This window comes from Manacus vitellinus, unplaced genomic scaffold (genome assembly GCF_001715985.3).
Source record: "Manacus vitellinus isolate BGI_N305 unplaced genomic scaffold, ASM171598v3 scaffold_8_pilon, whole genome shotgun sequence".
In the NCBI taxonomy this organism is placed as follows: Eukaryota; Metazoa; Chordata; class Aves; order Passeriformes; family Pipridae; genus Manacus; species Manacus vitellinus.
In genome coordinates this window covers 5,063,166-5,081,633 of record NW_021940864.1, presented here as the reverse complement: position 1 = coordinate 5,081,633, position 18,468 = coordinate 5,063,166, and the positions used below count along the sequence as shown (strand labels likewise).

Below are 18,468 nucleotides of genomic sequence, written 5' to 3'. Positions count from 1 at the left end.
AAATGGATATTAAAAAAAACCGCTTTCCCTAACTCAGTTAGAGAATGACTGCACTGTCAAATAGCTTTTCACCTTGGTTCCCAAGCCAGTCCTTCACAATGCATATATTTCAGTACATGCTTGGGCTCCTTTGTTGAAAAAAACCTGTTTATTTCTATGCATAACAGTGCAAGATAAGCCCCACCAGGTTTGGTTTCCTTAATCCTGCTCCAGAAACATGTGAGCAGGACTGCACAACAAGGCACTTGTAAAACACACACTCAGTGTTTTCTGCTATTAAAAATAAATAAATACAATGGTGACTTTGACAGACTGTAGCACAGTAGTGCTACAGGTAGTGCAGTCTCACCACACACCAAACTATCCACACCAATGGTGTCATATGCTCTGAAAATGTCAGTTTGACACAGGCAAGGCAACATCCAGTTTGGAAATTCAGGATGGTTGGTTAACAGATGCCACCCAATAAAATCAATGTAATGCCTCATAAAAAATGGTAAGGTTGAGTCTAGACTTAAAATGAAACACTAGGGTACATTTAATCAAAAGTACCTTCCATTTATACCCTTCTCAACACCTGTGCCTATACTGTTGTCCTTAGAATGCCTCAAAACAATTTAAAATGTAAAACCCTGTCACTATGTCTCTTCTTTATATATGAGGTTCTATCAAGTACAGATTCAGATGGAATTCAAACAAAGTGAGCATTAATATTTTTCAGACTATCCCAGGAAGGATAAAGAAGTGGAACGATCTAGCCTATCATGAAGGAGGACTATTTTCTTTCTCTCTAAAAATAATTCAAGAAAAGAAGAAACTGTAAATTCAAAGCTATCTCACCCCAGCAATTGCCTGTGCAAGTAACGTTTTTCCACAACCTGGTGGCCCATGTAAAAGAAAACCACGAGGTGGAACCACGCCTAGGTGGTTATAGACTTCGGGATGACGGATGTGAATGAGCATCTTGCATATTTCCTGTTAACAACAAGAAAAACCTTCATTTAAATTACAGAAATTAGCATTACAGATTGCTGCTATTATAGACAGGGCAAAGTAAAGCAAAGTTCTGTTTATTAATCTGGTTTCAGTGACTGCTTAGAGAAAGATTAATCCAAGGAAAATAAACAACCTTCTTGTTGTTGGTATAAGCAGCTCTTCTCAGTGCCATGTAGATGAATTCTGCGAGACTCCTTCTTTGGCATTTTTCACGTGACATTTCTTTCAGTGCATCCTGTAGCCCACCAATAAAATTTTAACTAACCTTTAAAGTTTCATCGTTGCCTCCTACATCCTCAAATGTCACTGAAGGGCAATAGAGCTCTGGTCCCTTACTTCTCACTGGTAAGGAGCAAAAGTCACACAAACTTAGACACGGTATAACAGTAGTTGCTAACACCAGACAGAAAGGTACTAAGCCTTAGCTAAGTTAGCTACATTAGCCTTAGCTAATTGTTATTTTTTAGTAGTAGACACAGGACTGAAATATTTTTTTAATATAACATTAAGGCTAAATTTTTTTTAAAAAATGCTGGAGATCACTTCTCTGCACCTCAAAAAACACTGCTCGGGTAACAGATCCCACGGTCAAATATCGTCTCTGTTTTGAGTAACACACCAAAAATAACTTCTCACCTTTCTTAAGTAACATGGATTCAATTTCTCCATCCACATCTGGAAATTCTTCCTTTTTTCTTTTTGCTCTCTTGCCCTTTGTCTTCTTTCTTTCACTCTCCAAGAGAGAATATTCTGCTGATTTCTAGGCCATAAAACCAGAATCACATACATAACCTTTTAAATCAATGAACTTCTGCAAATACTTTAAAGAAGAAAATGTGTGTCTATGATGCTTAACTTACACATATTATATAAATAAAGACAAGCAAGGCAGGAATTTAACCCCTTTTGTAGAAAATCGTTTTTGTACTTAGGATTTTTTCCCTTTTTAAAATGGGATGAATAAAACTATACAAATCTTTTTACTCCATTGGAAACAATTTTTATTACTAGTAAGTCACAAATGGTTATACAAAAATATTATTCAGTGCTCACATAAGTTAACTGCACGAAAGAAAAGGACTATTACAAGATAAAAGAAATAAAAAGTTCAATGATGAAAGCTGGGGAGTTTTTGTTGGGCTTTTTTTTTAAGAATACAGTATTGCAAATATTTTACAATTTGGAGATCTCTCTTCTATTCATTTTCTCTAGATGAGAGGATGCAGTACTACTAGGATAAAGGAATGATTTATCAAATCTGCCTATTCAGTAAGCATTTTGTGTAATTAGAAAGGCAGATGTAAATGCAGGTCTTCCTTCACATAAAAAACAGGCTGCTGAAACATCTGGTCAGTCAAGCAATACAAATGTTAACTCACATACACAAATGGAAAGCTTTCAGCAGCTAAACAAAATTATTTTTTTCAAAATAAAAAAATGACTGGGGTGAAGGAGGGGATCACAAACTGGGTAGGATGTCTAGATGGGGAGTAGAATCTATTTTTTACTGCTTTATAAATCAATGCAATTTCCTCTCATCTTCTATAACTTTGTCCATTCAAATAAATTCCACTTTTTCCAGACTCACAAAGACTTTAACACGTGCTGTGGCTACAGCAAGCCTCATGCCAGGTAGGCTGATCAATGGTAAATGGAATAAGTAACAGCTACTTATTCCTTTCCACTGATCTTTATCTCAGTGTAGGCACTAAACTGGGCCTCCCTAATACTGAGAACTGCATTTTCCTCAAAAAATGTGGAGGAAATTCATAATTTGGTGTCTTTTTACCTCCCATACAAACATGTTTGAAATAGGCCAGAAGGTTAGAAAAATCACTTCTGACATGGCAGAACAATGGGCTAAGACACTCCTTCTTCAGAACCCAAGCTAAAAACAAGTACTCTACTAGGCTTAAGCCAATCTTTCTTTTCAGTTTAACATGTTCACTATCTTTAAACACAGCATGCATGTTTGTAAAAAAAAATAATATATTTAAAAAATTCAGAGAGAAAGACTGTCTTTTTGGTCTTAGAATCACCCTTCAGAAGCCTGTCAAGTTACACAGGAAACACAGAATGGTTTGAGTTGGAAGGGACCTTACAGATCAACTATATTCATGCTTCTAGTTTAATCATCTTGGGCTTGTAAAACACAATACCTCAGAAATCAGTTTCTTTTCATCTCCTTCTCCATCCTCAGAAAGGTCAATGAAAAAGTCTTTACCACATGGAGTTTTATCAATGAACCAGCCCCCATCAGAGATCCGTGTTTCACTTCTTGCTCCTGGTGACACGGCGCTTGTCTGAGGTGCAGTTCGCGCAGGAGGAGGGGTTTCCACTGGGTCAGTCTTTGGAGTGGTTGGAACAGAATCGGGATTCCCTTTCTTATATAAGCTCAGCAGGGAACTGTTCATGTGATTTGTAGACTGCAGATTCACACATTTGAAAAGAAAATATACGGGACAGATTATAACTTGGGTTATTTACAGTAAGAGGCCAACGAAAACTATTTCATAAATACAATTTAGCATTATCCCCATGGGAAAAAGAGGCATGCATCTCCCAACCCACTCCTCTCCAAATCAAATGACTGCATATAAAAATCTGTGCTCCTTGAAGGGGCAGCAGCCTTTGCAATTCACCCTGAAATGACCCTGTTAATTGGCAGGCACCTCTTTGTGTAGTAGTTGGGTATGTCAGTTCCTTTAATCATTTCATTCATTTGATAAGTCTTTCAGGCCCCCACTGTGCCTTCCTCAAAAGTGATTCCTCACCACAGGTTCTTCCTATTCCTTCAGAATTCAGTCTCCTTTCAGCTCTATAGATTCTCAGTGGGAATTGTCAACTCTGACTATACCTCCTCTCTTATCTCCACTTTTAAATTCTCCAAGTGCACTTTTACAACATAGAATCATGTATTATGCAAATACAAACGTAATAAAATACAACTTACTAGATCTTCTGGATAATCATCATAATCAGAGTCATCTGTGGTACTTCCAGTAGTCCTTTACATGGAAGGAAGACAAAAACTCCATGATTATCAGAGCAGAACTACGAGACATCCATAAAATAAAACAAATGCAATTTCAACAATGTGGCTCCCCACAACTATGACAGGCAGCCGAAAGCTGGAGAGAAATTCCTGACTTGCATGTTTCAAATTTTCTACTGTTAAGAGTTAAAAAATGCATCCTTTCCAAGTCTGTGATGAGCTGGATCAACTTGTCAGCCTGGCTGAAAGACAGTCCTAAAAAAAGGTGATGTAGGATCACTCTGACTCAGTTTACCAAGAGATCACAGAATCACCAGTGCTGGCACAAGGCAAGCAGTAGCAAATCACTGCTGAACTAGACTAGTCCTTCTGACAACATTGTTCTAATTTCCCACAAGATCCTTAATATCTACCACAAGTTAGAGAAACCAGAACAGTCCATGAGAGCATGCACAGGTTTAGGAGTCAGGAAATCTCAATTCCCACTGGTGATTTACTCAGAACAGCCTGTCTTGTAGTCTTGTCTCTGAGATGTAGACAATATCTCTCACTCTCAAGAAAGATTAAGAACAAAACAGAACAAAGGAACTGAATCACAGGACAACTGAGGCCTTGTGTGGAAAACTATCAAAGATGCCCCAAGGTATCCACTAATTCAGGGCTGTATGTTCCCCATAACAGAGAAATCATGATTAGCTCTAGTATCTGCTTGTCTCTAGGGACAAAAGTGATTCCAATAAATACAGGTAACTTCTGAAGAAGACAGGCCTATGGGATATCAAGGATCTACCTGTAACCTTGAAACTACCAAAATTTAATAATACGAAGACAGAGAACTTTAAAGAAATGATAACACTAAAGGCATTATTAATTTACTGGTAAAAATTCATCTTACTCATTTTTCTCTTGTCTTGCTCTTTTTGCCACATGTTCGGCTTCTAAAACTGCTAAATCCTCACGTTGTTTTTCATTACTGATTATTCCAAACACTGAAAGAAAAAGTCCAAACATTTAAGAAAACAGCCAAAGCATAATCAAAGAATTTGGCATCTTGGACACAACGCTAACAGAACTACCTTTTGCAACTTGTATTCTAAAGGCATTTCTTTTTCTTCGTCCATATTCTGCACTGAAAAAGAAAACCAAAATAAACAGGTTACACCAACTGACTTTTCCCAGTAAAAATATCTGGTAAGTTGATACCCAAGCTTCCACACAAGTTCTTATTAAAAATCAACTATGTGAAAATGTGATTATTTTTTCTTAAGACTGGAATAGCTCAGTCACTGGGATGAAACCAAATCATTAAACTATGCTGGTCTCTAAGGAGATATTTAGTAAAAATTATCAAGGTCCTCTTTAACTGTAGATACAGAGAAGCAGCAAGGTACAAATGAGTACACTGGATTCTATTTCACAACATTAACAATATTTTAATTTTAATGCAAACATGAACATATGGACACAGGACTATATTCTAAAAAGGACACTCCAGTAAGGAATAACCATGTTAATTAATAATGGTCACTATGAGAAATTCTGATTCAAGAGTATCCTTAAATGCAAACAAAAACCATCAACCTTTTACCTTCCCTTACTGAAGGTGTGTTTTACTTACTTGCTTTAATACCACACCCAACAGAGGCAAAACAAAACCCCAAGACCCATAAGCATCCTAAGCAAGGGGGTTTGGCTCATTTTCTCTAACAAGGCACAAATAAACAGAGCACACAAACATGAGTGAATACACTTCTCCACCCTCATTAATCCCCACCTTGCTCCCCACCCAGAAAAGTGTAACAGCATAAAAATAACTAGGCAAGACTGACTGTCCTGCTGAGCAACTGAGCACGATACAATGTCTTGTTGGGTCCTGTATCTCTCCCCTGTGCCTGCACTGAAGAGTTATTTTCCCCTCATATTTTAAGCTCACTGGGTCTAAAGACCAACATGCTGCCATGCATCTTTAGCTGTTGATTTAAAACAAAAAAATCAACCCACGACTAGATCGTGTAATCCCAGTGTGTTAATAAGATCTGTGTTACTAGATATATCAGCAAAGGGAAACACTGGAGGGGAAATGATCTTACTGTTTCAATCAACCTCAACAACTGGCAAGGATGTTAACATAACAAAAATTATTTTTTTAAATTAAAAATACCTGAATGTAAAATAATATATTCAGTATTTTAAATACAGAACATAAGAATACAAGTCTTGGCTCACCTGTAGGTTTTCTGCAAATCAGATGCTAGGACTCCAATGTCAACATACTGCCCACATTTACTGCTTGCAAGATACTGAAATGAAGAATTTTAAGCAGGGAACAAAATTCTTGTCAATCACTTCACCAGAACAGCTAGACCACATGTGCCTATTTCAAACTCTATTCTTCTTAGGAAGTCAAAATGAAAATCAGAAACAGCTTTTCACTGCCTTGCAACACACCGGAGAGTATTTCCTCTGGAAATGGGAAATGCTTATTAAATCACAGATAACTAGGTAGCTTTGTTTCCCCAGGAAAGGCAGTATCCTTCATTTTGGGGCTTTTGGGGCTGGGTCAACTCCAATGTTTTTATTTTGTAAGAAAGACGACTTTGGAGTCCACACAGCATCCTATTGTCAATCCTAAAGGTCTTGGTTCCTCTCAGCTAGTCTCCTTTTGGTTTAGATCTCCTACCCAAAAAATGAAACCATCTATATCAATCAGCATGAATACTGTCGTAATAAGAACTTCAATCTTTACAAGATGTTTCAAGGAATACTATAGAAAAGTGCATTAACAAAAGTGAATTCTGTCAAGCCTTTTGTTATGACAGCAGTTAATCCAACCCATTTCCAAACCACAATTATGAAAGTGTGAGAAAATGTACAAAATTCCATGTACAACTGTACTCCATTTACTCTCTTTCCCCACTCTCCAAATCGGGAGTGAGACGGAGTTTTTACACTGTAAAGATCAATTCCTTCTTAAAAAGGAGAAAGAAAACAGAGAATCTCCCTAAAAGATATGGTATCACAGATGTCACAGTGAGGAGAATTTCAAAACATCATTTAAATTAATAACTCTATTTAAAACAATCAAATTGAATAGAGAGTTATCTTTTAAAATTATGTTAAACTTCACATCACCCAAGGGCAGCTACTGCCCTGCAAGAAACATCAAGCCTATCATAAACCCTACCACAAAAAGGCTTTACCACTTCAGAATAGTCAAGACACAGTCACTGTGATCTTGTAAATTAAACCAAGCAAGTTCCCTCAAGCAGCCACTTGCATTTGAAGGAATTAGAAGTGGAGTACCCTAATACAGAGGTATTAGGGTGTTTAATTTGCAAAGTCACCAGAGATTATCATAAGACATAACACAGCACTGTGCCACTTGAAGGAACCACTGTTCTCCCTGCTCTTCACACATGTGCTAGGGAAGTAATTTTATTTTCCCCTTTTATTTATCTATTTAATATAATCGCTTTTTACATGTTTCCAAATGTAAACACTTAAAATTTGCCAATATCATGGAATGACAGGATCAAATAGGTGGGAAAACACCCCTGAGATCATCAAGTCCAACCTATGACCGAACACCCTCATGTCAAATGGACCATGGCACCAAGTGTTACATCCAGTCTTTCCTTATACACCTCCAGGGACGGTGACTCCACTGCCTCCCTGGGCAGCCCATTCCAATGCCTAATCACCCTTTCTGTGAAAAAATTCCTACTAATACCCAAATATATATATATATATACACACACACATATATATATACACCCCACGTATATACATATATGCGCACATCATATATATGCACATATACCTAGATATCTACGTATATATACACACATGGTATATTTATACACTACTCATCGCACGCTTGAAGCAGCAGCCACCCTCAGGATCAGAACTACTGAAGAGGACGGAAAGATGTGCGAAAATAAAGCGAAATAACAGAAAATTTAAAAAAAAATACACACCCCCTCCCAACAAACAAATAGACCTTTCTAAAGCCTATTTAAAGGCTCCGGGAGGTAAGGCCGGACTTTGGTCCCCTCCAGCCCCTGAGCGGGCCAGATGCTCAAGGCCCTCAGCGGGCGTGGGACACACGAGCCCCCCCCCCGCCATATACCGTGGCCGTGGCCGTGCCGGTGGCCGGTGCCGGGGGTGCCCGTGCCGGCGGCAGTAGCTTTGACGCGGCTGAGCGCGGCGATGCGCGGCCGGGCGGCTCTCATGGCCCCCGAGGCGGGGATCGCGGGCCCGCGGCCGGCCCCCGGGCGGGGCGGGTCCTAGGGGCCGGGAGGGCCGGGGCGGCGGGGCCGGGCGGCGGGATGGAGTCGGTGGTTTTCATCTTCTCGCTGATCGACTGCTGCGCCCTCATCTCCTCTCCGTCTACTTCGTATCCTGCTCCTTGGGGCGGGCAGGGATGGGGCACGAGGGCGGCCGGGGCCGGCGGGCTGGGGGCGGCGGGCGGGGGGGAGTGCGCCGGGGGAGCTGCGCCGGGTCATGGCCGCGGTTCGGGGCCCGGGGTGCAGCCCCCTGGACCGGGGGATCCGGGGAGCCCGGAGCGCCTGGCTGCGGGAAAGCGCCGCGGGATTCGGTACCCAAAACATGTTGGGCTCTTGGAGCGCGGGGCGGGGGGCTGTGGGAGCACAAGGAGCTGTGGGAGCCCAGGGAGCGGTGCCGGCGCCGGCCCTCGGGAGCCGCACGGGCCTAAAAAGCGCGGCCGCGCAACAGGGTTCGAATTGCGAGAGTGCCTTGCCTTGTCTTAGGCGTGTGCTCCGGGCTGTGGGGCTCCGAGTTCCTCGACAAACAGGATTTTTCCATCTTCTTTGTTAGAGACCCGCCCGCAGCCTTTGCTGCCTGGCGTTGTTGCAATGTAGAGGCACAGATTTGGCTTCATTTTCTTTACGTTTCTCAGTAAAAGCCAGCTAGCTTTTACACCTCTTTCAATCCTAGTGCTATTTCAGAGTCTACCTGCTGCTAACAGAAACAAGTACAGAAGCACTTGGGAAAAAAATTCGGCCTAGAAGGATAGATTATTTGTTGAAAAATGAAAAGCCTTCACCTCTTTTTTTAGGAATAGAAAAAACTGTGTTCATTTCCTTGGAGAAAAGGACGATGTCTTTACAGGACATAGCGAGATGATGTGCACACGTGCATCTTAAACCTCTTTTGAGAGGACTTTTCTGTCCGAAATATTCATATTTCAGTTGCTGAAAGTTCATTCAATAATGATGTTACTCTCTTATTGCCTAATGAAGTATTAATTAATACAGTAGTGTTAAAAAAAAGTAGATTAACTTCTTGAATCCGAAACTATTTTGCTTTATTGTGAGGAGAGTTTAAAAAGTGCATTAACTTTTTGTTACTTTTAAGTTCTGGCTTCAAGGGTTGTATTAATAAATCTGATACTTAAATTACTGAGTTTGCCTCCCTGGCTTGTTGTAAGGGTTGAACTGAACTTTAGCATTTGTGCAACAGTTGCCCTTGGGAAAATATCATAAAATCACTTGGCCTGATAATAAAATGTAGCCAAGCTTCCTGCCTGACACAGGAGTGAGTTGTAACTGATTGAAATATGTCTTAGGCAGATCAACATGGAACAAGATATCTGCAGTGAGAGCAAGAGGGTTCTCCCCAATTTATTGGCTAAAAATAAAGCTTTGTATATTCCCAGTCACCATACAATGTTTCCTTATCTTGGACTCCAGATAATCACACTATCAGATTTGGAATGTGACTACATCAACGCTAGATCATGCTGCTCCAAACTCAATAAAGTAAATTGTTCTTCATTGCATTTAATGTGGTTTGAGAAAACCACATCCTTCATCTCAGCATCACAAATCACTGGGGTGTAAATGCATACCTCGAGAGCCTCGACTGGCAGTATTTTGCATACATCCTTTACTTCAGCCTGCCTGTCTCTTTTGGGTGCCCATCTTTCAGCAAATTCAGTCACAAAAGGCTGTTGTTCTGACCCCTGGTGCTCCAGGATGGGCTGCTGCCTAAAGTGGTGGGACTGAGACAATGCTTCACAGAGCTCTTGAGTTCTGTGCTTTGGTTCTTGTAGGTGGGCCACACCAAGGGTGTCTACTCATGACTGAACTCTGAGGTCTTCACAGCAACTTTCTCTGATCTGTGTAGTTTCTAACCTCTCTTGAACAGTAGAGTTTTACTGTGATAAGGAAAAGTACCACTTTAAACAAATCTCCTTGAAACTGTTTGCATTAAACCAGTGTGGCCTTCCCATGTATGTGTGTTCATTTGGATTTAAAGGTATTTTTTTGTTAATGAAAGAGAGAGAGGCACAGGATACTATCAAGCCAAAAATGTGTAGTTGCAAGGGGCTAACCCAATTTAACTGCAGTTTTCATATTGATCAACATTTTTATCCGTTCCAAGCCTGAGGCTTGTTTGTACGTTCTGTGTCTGTGCAGATTTTAATTATCTGTGTTCCTAAATCCACTGTTCTCTGCAGTGATTTCAAACGAGCACTGTATACTTTTTAACTCGCTTTTTTAAGTGCTTGTGTAATACAGTTGTGTTCAGACAGCTGCTGTGATGCTCTCCAGACATGCTTTGATAAAGCACCTCTGTTATAATATCGTAGGCCTTGATTTCTGGCTTACTTGCCTGGAATCTGCCTGAAAGTATTAATTTCTCCACACTGTGATGGAATCACATGCCTCTGCCATGAATGTTTCTCTCTTGAGTTTTGCATGATTAGAATGAGATGATAACTCCATATAGATCTCTGTTTCAGAAAGGAATTTACATTTGTGTGTGTAACCCTTTTCTTTTCCCTTTTTACAGTGGGTGGTCCCTGAGGTGATTGGCCATGCTGTTGTAACAGTATTAATGCTTATTTCATTGCACTGGTTCATCTTTCTCCTTAATTTGCCAGTAGCAACATGGAATATATATAGGTAAGTGCACAGGGGTTTATGTGCTTTTTTTTCCCCACTGTTATAGTTTAGCTTTAAGTGTAGTACAAGGATAAATAATATGTTATGGTGAGATGTTTCAGTTGTGTTCTTGAGCTGCTACTAGTCTTCATTGATCAAACTAACATAAAACCTCTTCTTGCCATTAAAATCATAAGAAACCCAACAGTGTAAAGGATATGAAACTTTTGGCCTTTCCTTTCATTATCCCCAGTGCCCAGGAATCTTGATTTGTGGGTAATTCCCAAGTTCATAGGAAATAATAGCATATTAATTGGGATTATGAAGTACTGCAGACAGAGTTGTTAATGTTTTTCATGCTGTGCCTACGTGTGTGATATTGGCATAAAAGTGCTGAGGTCAGCTTGCCTGATGGTTGTAAAACCACTGGGCTGGGGTGTCGTCCCCCACACAGTGTCCTCCTTCATTCACTGACTTGTCTCTCCCTCTCATCTGCACTGGTTTTGTTCCCCCATCCTGCCTCTTTGTGTTTGGAAAGGTTTGCAGACTTTTCATCCTAGGAAAGCTGTCAGTGTTACTGATCTTTGAGCCCTGGGCTGCCACCCCTTGGAAATGGTTTAGTTATCAGTAAGGGTTTCCATGTGGCAACACCGGGACTGTGAGTTCAAAAAATGTTCTTTTTATCTTATATAATTTGATATTTGGAGAACTGACCCTTACAGTTGTTAAACTAATGAAAACTGGGTGTGAATTTGTCAGAAATTATCTCTAAACACTGTACTATGGGAATAAAAAAGTTTAAGGTACAGGTAGGAAAAGTTTACTGTAATTCTTGTTTGCCTGAACCTGTTAGGGTTAACTAGTTGCAGGGGTGGGTTGAGTCACTGGTAAAATTAAAAAAGAAGTTCATAGCTCTCATCAAAACAAGGTTGAGTATCTCTGTACTGATAACCTGGCTGTTCTTGGGCAAAATAGCCATGCATTCATCACCCTTGTTTTCTGTGGAATGCCAGCGAAGCCTTCAAATGTTTCTAAGCTGGAGTAACATACGACAGTGGAACTTTGTGCTTAATAAATAAATGTTGCCTAAATGCACACAGGTGGGGCATGTTTTTGCCTATTTTTGTTTGGCCACCCACATGTACAACTGTTACACAAAGTGACCAGTATTCTGTTTGGTATCTGCTGGCAACTTTGGAGTTTGATGTTTCATTTAGGCAAGGCTGTTTCTGCAGAGACACTGGACAGAGAATGGATTTTCTTTGAAGCTTTGAAGCTTTCCTTTACTGGTTACCCTGTTGCTGCTTAATTTGGTGTATTTATGTTAATTTTTAAAGTAGCACCTTGCTTTCCCTTCTAAACCCTGTTAGAGTAAATTTTTGAAGATAAATGATTTCTATTTCCACACTTCATGCAATAAGCTTTGACTGCTGTTTTTATTGACAGCTCTCATTTTATATTTGTCATACATGGCATAAATATTCTGAATATCCTAAAATCCGGGATTGTTTCCTCAATTTTAGATATGCAGTGTAGGCAATAAATGAATCTGACAATATGATACTTTGCCTGTCCTGCCACAAGAAATCAAAATGTTAAGCCTATATCACTAATCCTGCCTTCCTTCTGTGGATTGAGGAGTTTCACTCACACTAATAGCCTGGATTATCCCATCTATAATGAAGGAATTAGAGATTTGCAAAAGCAGGTGTGGTGTTTAGCATTATCAGTTCATCAGGAACTGTAGTGATGGGACAAGGAGTAATAGATTCAAACTAAAAGAGGGGAAATTTAGGTTAGATATATGGAAGAAATTCTTTTCTGTTAGGGTGATCAGGCAGTGGCACAGATTGCCCAGAGGAGTCATGGATGTATTTCTGCACACAAATTCAGAAGGGTTAAAGTTTATTGTCTATTCCAAAATGATGACAGAAATAATTGTATTGAGACTGAAGCAGTCTGTGCTTTGTAGTAAAAATGATAAAGGTAGGATAATCTCTTCCTGTCATTCACTTTTCTTCAAAATATGCCTAATCTCAATGAATGAATGGCAGTACTTGCCTAATTTACTAAATGTCTCAAGGATTTCAGTTGGAAGAGAGAGATTTTGTGCAAAAGGGGCATCAGAAATAAATGCTGGGAAGGATAAACTGGTCAATAATGCATCAAGGGAGACTTTCAAACATGTTTATTGTAACATCCTGCTGGCCCTTCTTGTTCAGCGTGCTCAGATGATCATTTAATTTGGGGTTTTTTTGATGAATTTTGTAGTGTCTCGGATGAGACAGTTTTGTCTTACATTCTCCTTGTTTTAAAACTCTTAGGGAAGTGTTCAGTTTTTTTCTTTCTGCTTTGTTATGTAAATCTTGAGAGGATAGGTCCAAATAATGTGATTCTTGCTGTGTCTTTAAGTAGATAATACTCATCTTAAAACTGAAAAAGTAAAAAAAGAAAAATTCTTAAAAATGCAGGCAAAATTCTGACCAGAACTTCTACATCACTTTAAAAATTGTGTAATCTAGAGGGAAGTGTCCTGTTGCTGTGGCAGCAGCTTCCACTGAATGGAAATACTGAAGGCAGTAGTGTGTGTATCCATTAAAGCTGACAGTTGTCATGTTTGCTGTAGAAGTTTTTTGGCTGTTTAGAGTATGACGACTGCCTTGAGTTGGGTTTGTCAGCATTAGCACGTTGTATCCATGACTAGTTTCCTTAAATATGTAATATAAGCTGTCCCAACTTGTGGGCCTCTAGGAAAAAATACCTCACAGGTTCTGCAGTTAAGCTGCAAAATTTAAGTGTTATCATTCTTCCTAAAAAGCAAAATTAATACATGCTGCCTTTGTGGCACTCTTGTCCTAGACATGTAAGAAAATTATGCGCCCTATTTCTAGGATAAATTGGTACAGGAAACTTGTGTTCTTCCTTTTATTCCAATTAAATGCCTTCCATTCCCAGTAAACGGACAATAATGTCTGTTATACTACTAAAAATAGAACAATCCTTTAAAGCTTCAAATTTAGAAGAGAATTTCAAACTGGAATTTGTTCACATGAACTATTTTTCATGGGACACAACTGTCTCTGAAACTAGTCAAATATGCTGCAGTGCTTTTTAATACCTCTGTGTGAAGGACACATACTGTGGTCTTACTGGTTTTTTTTTTCCAGTCTTGTACTGCCACTTGAAAACAACTTTGTTTCTTGTTCCCCTTCTTCTCCTCCTATTATTGAAATGAATGTTGTAAGAGGTGAGGAAGTGCCTTTTGGAGTACAAGTGTTGCCACTTGAGTACAGAAAGAAAATCAAAGTCTTCTGTTCTGAAACCATTTTTCCTCCAGAAGGACTTAAATTCCCATATAGAAAGATTATTAATCCAGGAAGGTAAAGACTGTATGACATCTCAATGATTTAATAGTACTGCTCTAGCTTGAGCTCAGCAGGAGTGAGAACTTCATCTGCTCCTATTTTCTCCCATGAGAAATGCTTGGGACAAAAACCCATGGTGCTTGCTGAATTTTCACAGGACGTAAGCATTGTGTTTTCCAACCTCATTCTTCCTTTCCTTGCGTTTCACTTGGTTTCACTCAACTTTTGTTCTTATGTGGGTTTGGACAGCAGAACTTCTTCAGTTCTGCCCAGCCTCTCATCCTCTCAGCCTCAGTGTCAGTGCTGAGATGTGACAGGGTGGCTGTGACAAAGACAGGAATAATACACAGATCCTTTGTCTTGTCATACACCATCTCATTTTGACAACCAGAGTTTGTGATTATCTATGTGAGGTTTTTTTTGCTAAATAAATCACTAATTCTTAGCTAAATGAAGTCTTTTCCAGTCCTTTTCATCTAATGCATCTTTCCACTGTGGGTGGATGTTTTCTCCATGACAGCAAGTAACTGTGAACAGCAATTAACTGGAATTGGCTGTTACCTGGAATCTCTCCCATTTATACATGGGAAGCCAGGCTGATGCTTTTAGTACTTCTTGTCCTCCTATTTTTTGTTTGTGGGTTGTACTGGCAGAGATACATGCAATATCCTAAAACTGAAATAGAAGTAAAAAAGAACTCCCTTACCTTGAATCATGAAACAACTCTTTAGATGAAATTCTTTTCTGGGAAAGCTCTCCCCCTCTCCTTCTCCTGACATTCCCTAATGATTAAATGACTACATTTTTGGGTTTTGTTGTGTGGTGTTTTTTTTTTCTTTATTCTTAAACTTTCAGGTACATTATGGTGCCAAGTGGAAACATGGGAGTGTTTGATCCCACAGAGATCCATAACCGAGGACAACTGAAATCACACATGAAAGAAGCCATGATTAAACTGGGCTTTCATCTGCTCTGTTTCTTCATGTACCTTTACAGGTTAGTTTCAAAAATTGCTCCCAAGGAACAAAGGAATTGTCTGCCAGCTATTTTTATCTCTTCTATTCTTCTACTGTAATTGCTGGTATTCTAGTCTTATCTTTTTGCATCCTGCTAAGCCTCAGTAATATATTTTGACAGCTATCTGTGGGTTCATTATATACCTTTATTCTTTCTGATCAGACATTATTTGGAAACTCAGGCTACTCCTTAATCTCTAAATCACTACAATATAAAGAGTTACATGCTTTCAGTGCCTACAGTAAGTGGCCTATTTAGAATGGAAATAATCTTGAGGACCAAGTTGATCTAAGTTACAAATGGATGAGTTCTGTGATGGGGCCACTTACTACAAGATGGCAGAGCTGCTGTTATTCTGCAGCAATATTACTTCTGCAGCTCTTGTCCTCATAAGCAAAGCACACAGCAGTTGCCTTAACTTTCTATTTCAGGCTCAAGTGCAGCTCTCATGACAGCAGTAGCTGTTCCTGCTTGCACATGCTTCAGTAATCCACTGGTATCATGTTTTCTGTTTTGTCACAGTATGATTCTGGCTTTGATAAATGATTGAGAAGTTGAAAAAGAACCATTAGCTGCCAAACTGGGTCATCACTCCAGTGACTGGTTGTGGAGCCTCAGACACCTTCTGAACACACCTAGATCAGTGTCGTCATGCAGTATATTTTTCCTCTTTGAACAAGAAATATTTTTCTGTATTTTTAACATAAAATATTTTCAAAAGACATTGGATTTGTGTAGCAGTTGTTTTTGTTCCTTTACAACCCAAACTGCTGGAGTTGCTGTTTCTGTAAGATGCAATCCTTGCTTACAGAACTGACCTTTGTAGGAATTAAATGGTGAGAAGGGAAACTCATTTCAGCAGCATGGGCTGGTAATGATGGTAGTTCCAGAACAAATTTAAGTGCAGCTCTGGTGTCTGCTTCTTACTGAAAGGTGTCAGGATGTGCCTCTGGCTGTCAAGCTGTCCTACTCAAGCCTAGTTTGAAGCAGTGCCTGCAACACAGATTTCAAAGTGGAATAGTAGCACAGCTTGCATCTTCGTGTCAGTGTTTTTTCCAGGTAAAAAACAGTGGAATAAAAGTTATGCTTTTCTCCCTTTTCACCCCTCCCTCCAACAACCTATGTGAAGTCATTTTTGGATGGATTAAGATCCCTTTGGTGGAAGTGACACCTGTGTGTAAGAGTGAAAAACATAAATAAGAAACATGATTAATACTTGCTTTTTCCCTTCAACTCCTGTTTTGTCACTGAAGTACATCACAGACCTTCACATAAAGTAATCATCATCTTGCTGGTTGGAGCTGGTTACAGAGCAAAAGACTATTTGCAGTTGCTACTCCATGAACCTGCTGTTTCCATATCCAGTGAGGTGAACCAAGAGTATGTCTAGCTCAGGGAAATGGTCTGGTAAACCATAACCCCATTTATCCCAATTCTAATGTGACTCTGCTTCAATGATACCAGCAAACTCAGTTCTTTTTGTGCAGCTCTTGCCTCAGTGATAAGTGTATAAACCTGAGTTTGTACCCTCACTGTCCAATGACTGTCTTTAAACTTTTTTATATGTGCTTGGAAATAGGTCTCTTGAAACAAACACATCAATTAAAACACTTTAAAAATACACTTCTGTAATTATGTCCTAAAATTTATGAGCTTTTTCTTCCTTAAGTACTTGGTTTTTTAGTGCACAGCTGTAATTAACAGATTGTTTTCATGGCCAGCAATGAAAAAGACAACTCTGAGGCTTGATTTCTGTAGATACCTCGTGTTCAGTGTTTGTTATAGGAAAAGTTTGGCTTTAAATTTGTGATGGATGGATTCCAAGTTCAGCTGTTGTAAAGATGAAAAACTGCTGAAAATCATGCTCGTTAAAAAATAATTAAGGAAACAGCTACCCCAGCTGTATGCCACTGCCTACTTTAAACCACAAAAAAATCAAGCTACAGAAAGTACTGCCCTATAAAGCTGAAACTCAGACAGGATGTCAGTCTGGGAAAAGAAGAGCAAGTAAAACTTAGAGAGCAGAAGGTAACTTTTGTAGCAGTTTATGTGGCAGGCAATTAAATTATTTTATTCATGTGTGAGAAAAACATACTACACATTTTGGGTGCTATCTGTTAGAAGAAAAGGCAATGTGGATAAGCTAATTAAGTCAGGTCCTTGCTGTAGTGCTGACAGTAGATATATTTCATTAATGTTTCACACTGAGAAACATGAGCATTAATCTGCAAGTCCATCACTTAAACTAGCAGCTGTATATCTTATTCTAAAGACATGATTTTGAGGTAAGAGCTTTATTATTAATGAAAATGTATGATACATTGTCTCTGATGATTTCTAACTACTAGCACCTCAGAATTGCAGGGATGATGTTTAGATAGAGTAGATCCATTCCCCAAGGAAACTGGTAAAATTTATCACTCACTATGAAAAGCTTCTATTCCCTACCCAGACAAGTGTTTCCTCAGAGATGAGAACAGGACAGAGAAGGATAAGGGAAAACAACATATCTGAGGTAAAAAAAAAAATGGGGATAGCATGTGTATTCCCTGACCTAGAGGGATGTTATTGTGGATTCCTCCCCACTTCCTCAAGAGTGAATTATTAACCATGACAGACCAACAAAAAAAAAAAATAGAGATATGTTTTCTAAGTGGGGATTGTCAAATATTAAACAATCTATACTTTTATATGAATGCAAACTTCCCACCTCAATTTTTTAATATAAATAAATTCTCTCTTCATTTATATCTACCAACTGATTATAATAGTTGCAAAAACCTTGGTAGCAGGTTTCAGAGACTACAATTCTGCTGAGTAATTCCACTGGTAATTTCAAAGCCTTCCTATTGTACAGGGTCCTTTCCTGCCTCAGGAGAAATCTTCAGTGTCAGCAACAGGAAAAATATATTTGTAATTGCTAAAACTGTGGTTCATTAGCTAGAAATAGGGATCCTACAGTCATCTCCCTCATGGGAGATCCACAGAGCACAGAAATTTTATGGTAGTAAAAATAAAAATAAAAAAAAAAATCCCTATTTTCTGGGTCTCCCAGAGGGAAGAACAGGGTAATTTAAACCCAAGCTTATTATACACAATTCAAGACAATTAGAAATTTTGGACCCATTTTTAATAAAAATTCATCTATCACCATAAATGCGTGTGAGACCAAACACAGATCCCTTCC

The 18,468-nt window shown here is 39.2% G+C and overlaps 2 protein-coding genes across 2 annotated transcripts in view; one reads left to right on the top strand and one right to left on the bottom strand.

The window, feature by feature from the left end:
• Positions 1–8,223, bottom strand: part of NVL (nuclear VCP like) — a 37,363-nt gene extending 29,140 nt beyond the window's left edge. The window contains exons 1-10 of the mRNA XM_029965086.1: positions 8,121–8,223; positions 6,896–6,960; positions 6,218–6,291; positions 5,068–5,120; positions 4,887–4,980; positions 3,950–4,004; positions 3,156–3,422; positions 1,633–1,756; positions 1,262–1,338; positions 841–975 (exon numbers count right to left, since the gene is read on the bottom strand). Coding sequence (XP_029820946.1) covers positions 841–975; positions 1,262–1,338; positions 1,633–1,756; positions 3,156–3,422; positions 3,950–4,004; positions 4,887–4,980; positions 5,068–5,120; positions 6,218–6,291; positions 6,896–6,960; positions 8,121–8,223 — 1,047 coding nt within the window. The remainder of the gene's footprint in view (positions 1–840; positions 976–1,261; positions 1,339–1,632; positions 1,757–3,155; positions 3,423–3,949; positions 4,005–4,886; positions 4,981–5,067; positions 5,121–6,217; positions 6,292–6,895; positions 6,961–8,120) is intronic.
• A 96-nt stretch (positions 8,224–8,319) lies between these two features.
• Positions 8,320–16,005, top strand: CNIH4 (cornichon family AMPA receptor auxiliary protein 4). The gene is given in 6 exon segments (XM_018085037.2): positions 8,320–8,368; positions 8,371–8,387; positions 9,703–9,771; positions 10,808–10,920; positions 15,120–15,260; positions 15,804–16,005. Coding segments are annotated over 6 exon segments (417 nt in total). The 3' UTR covers positions 15,832–16,005.
• Positions 16,006–18,468: the final 2,463 nt, after the last annotated feature.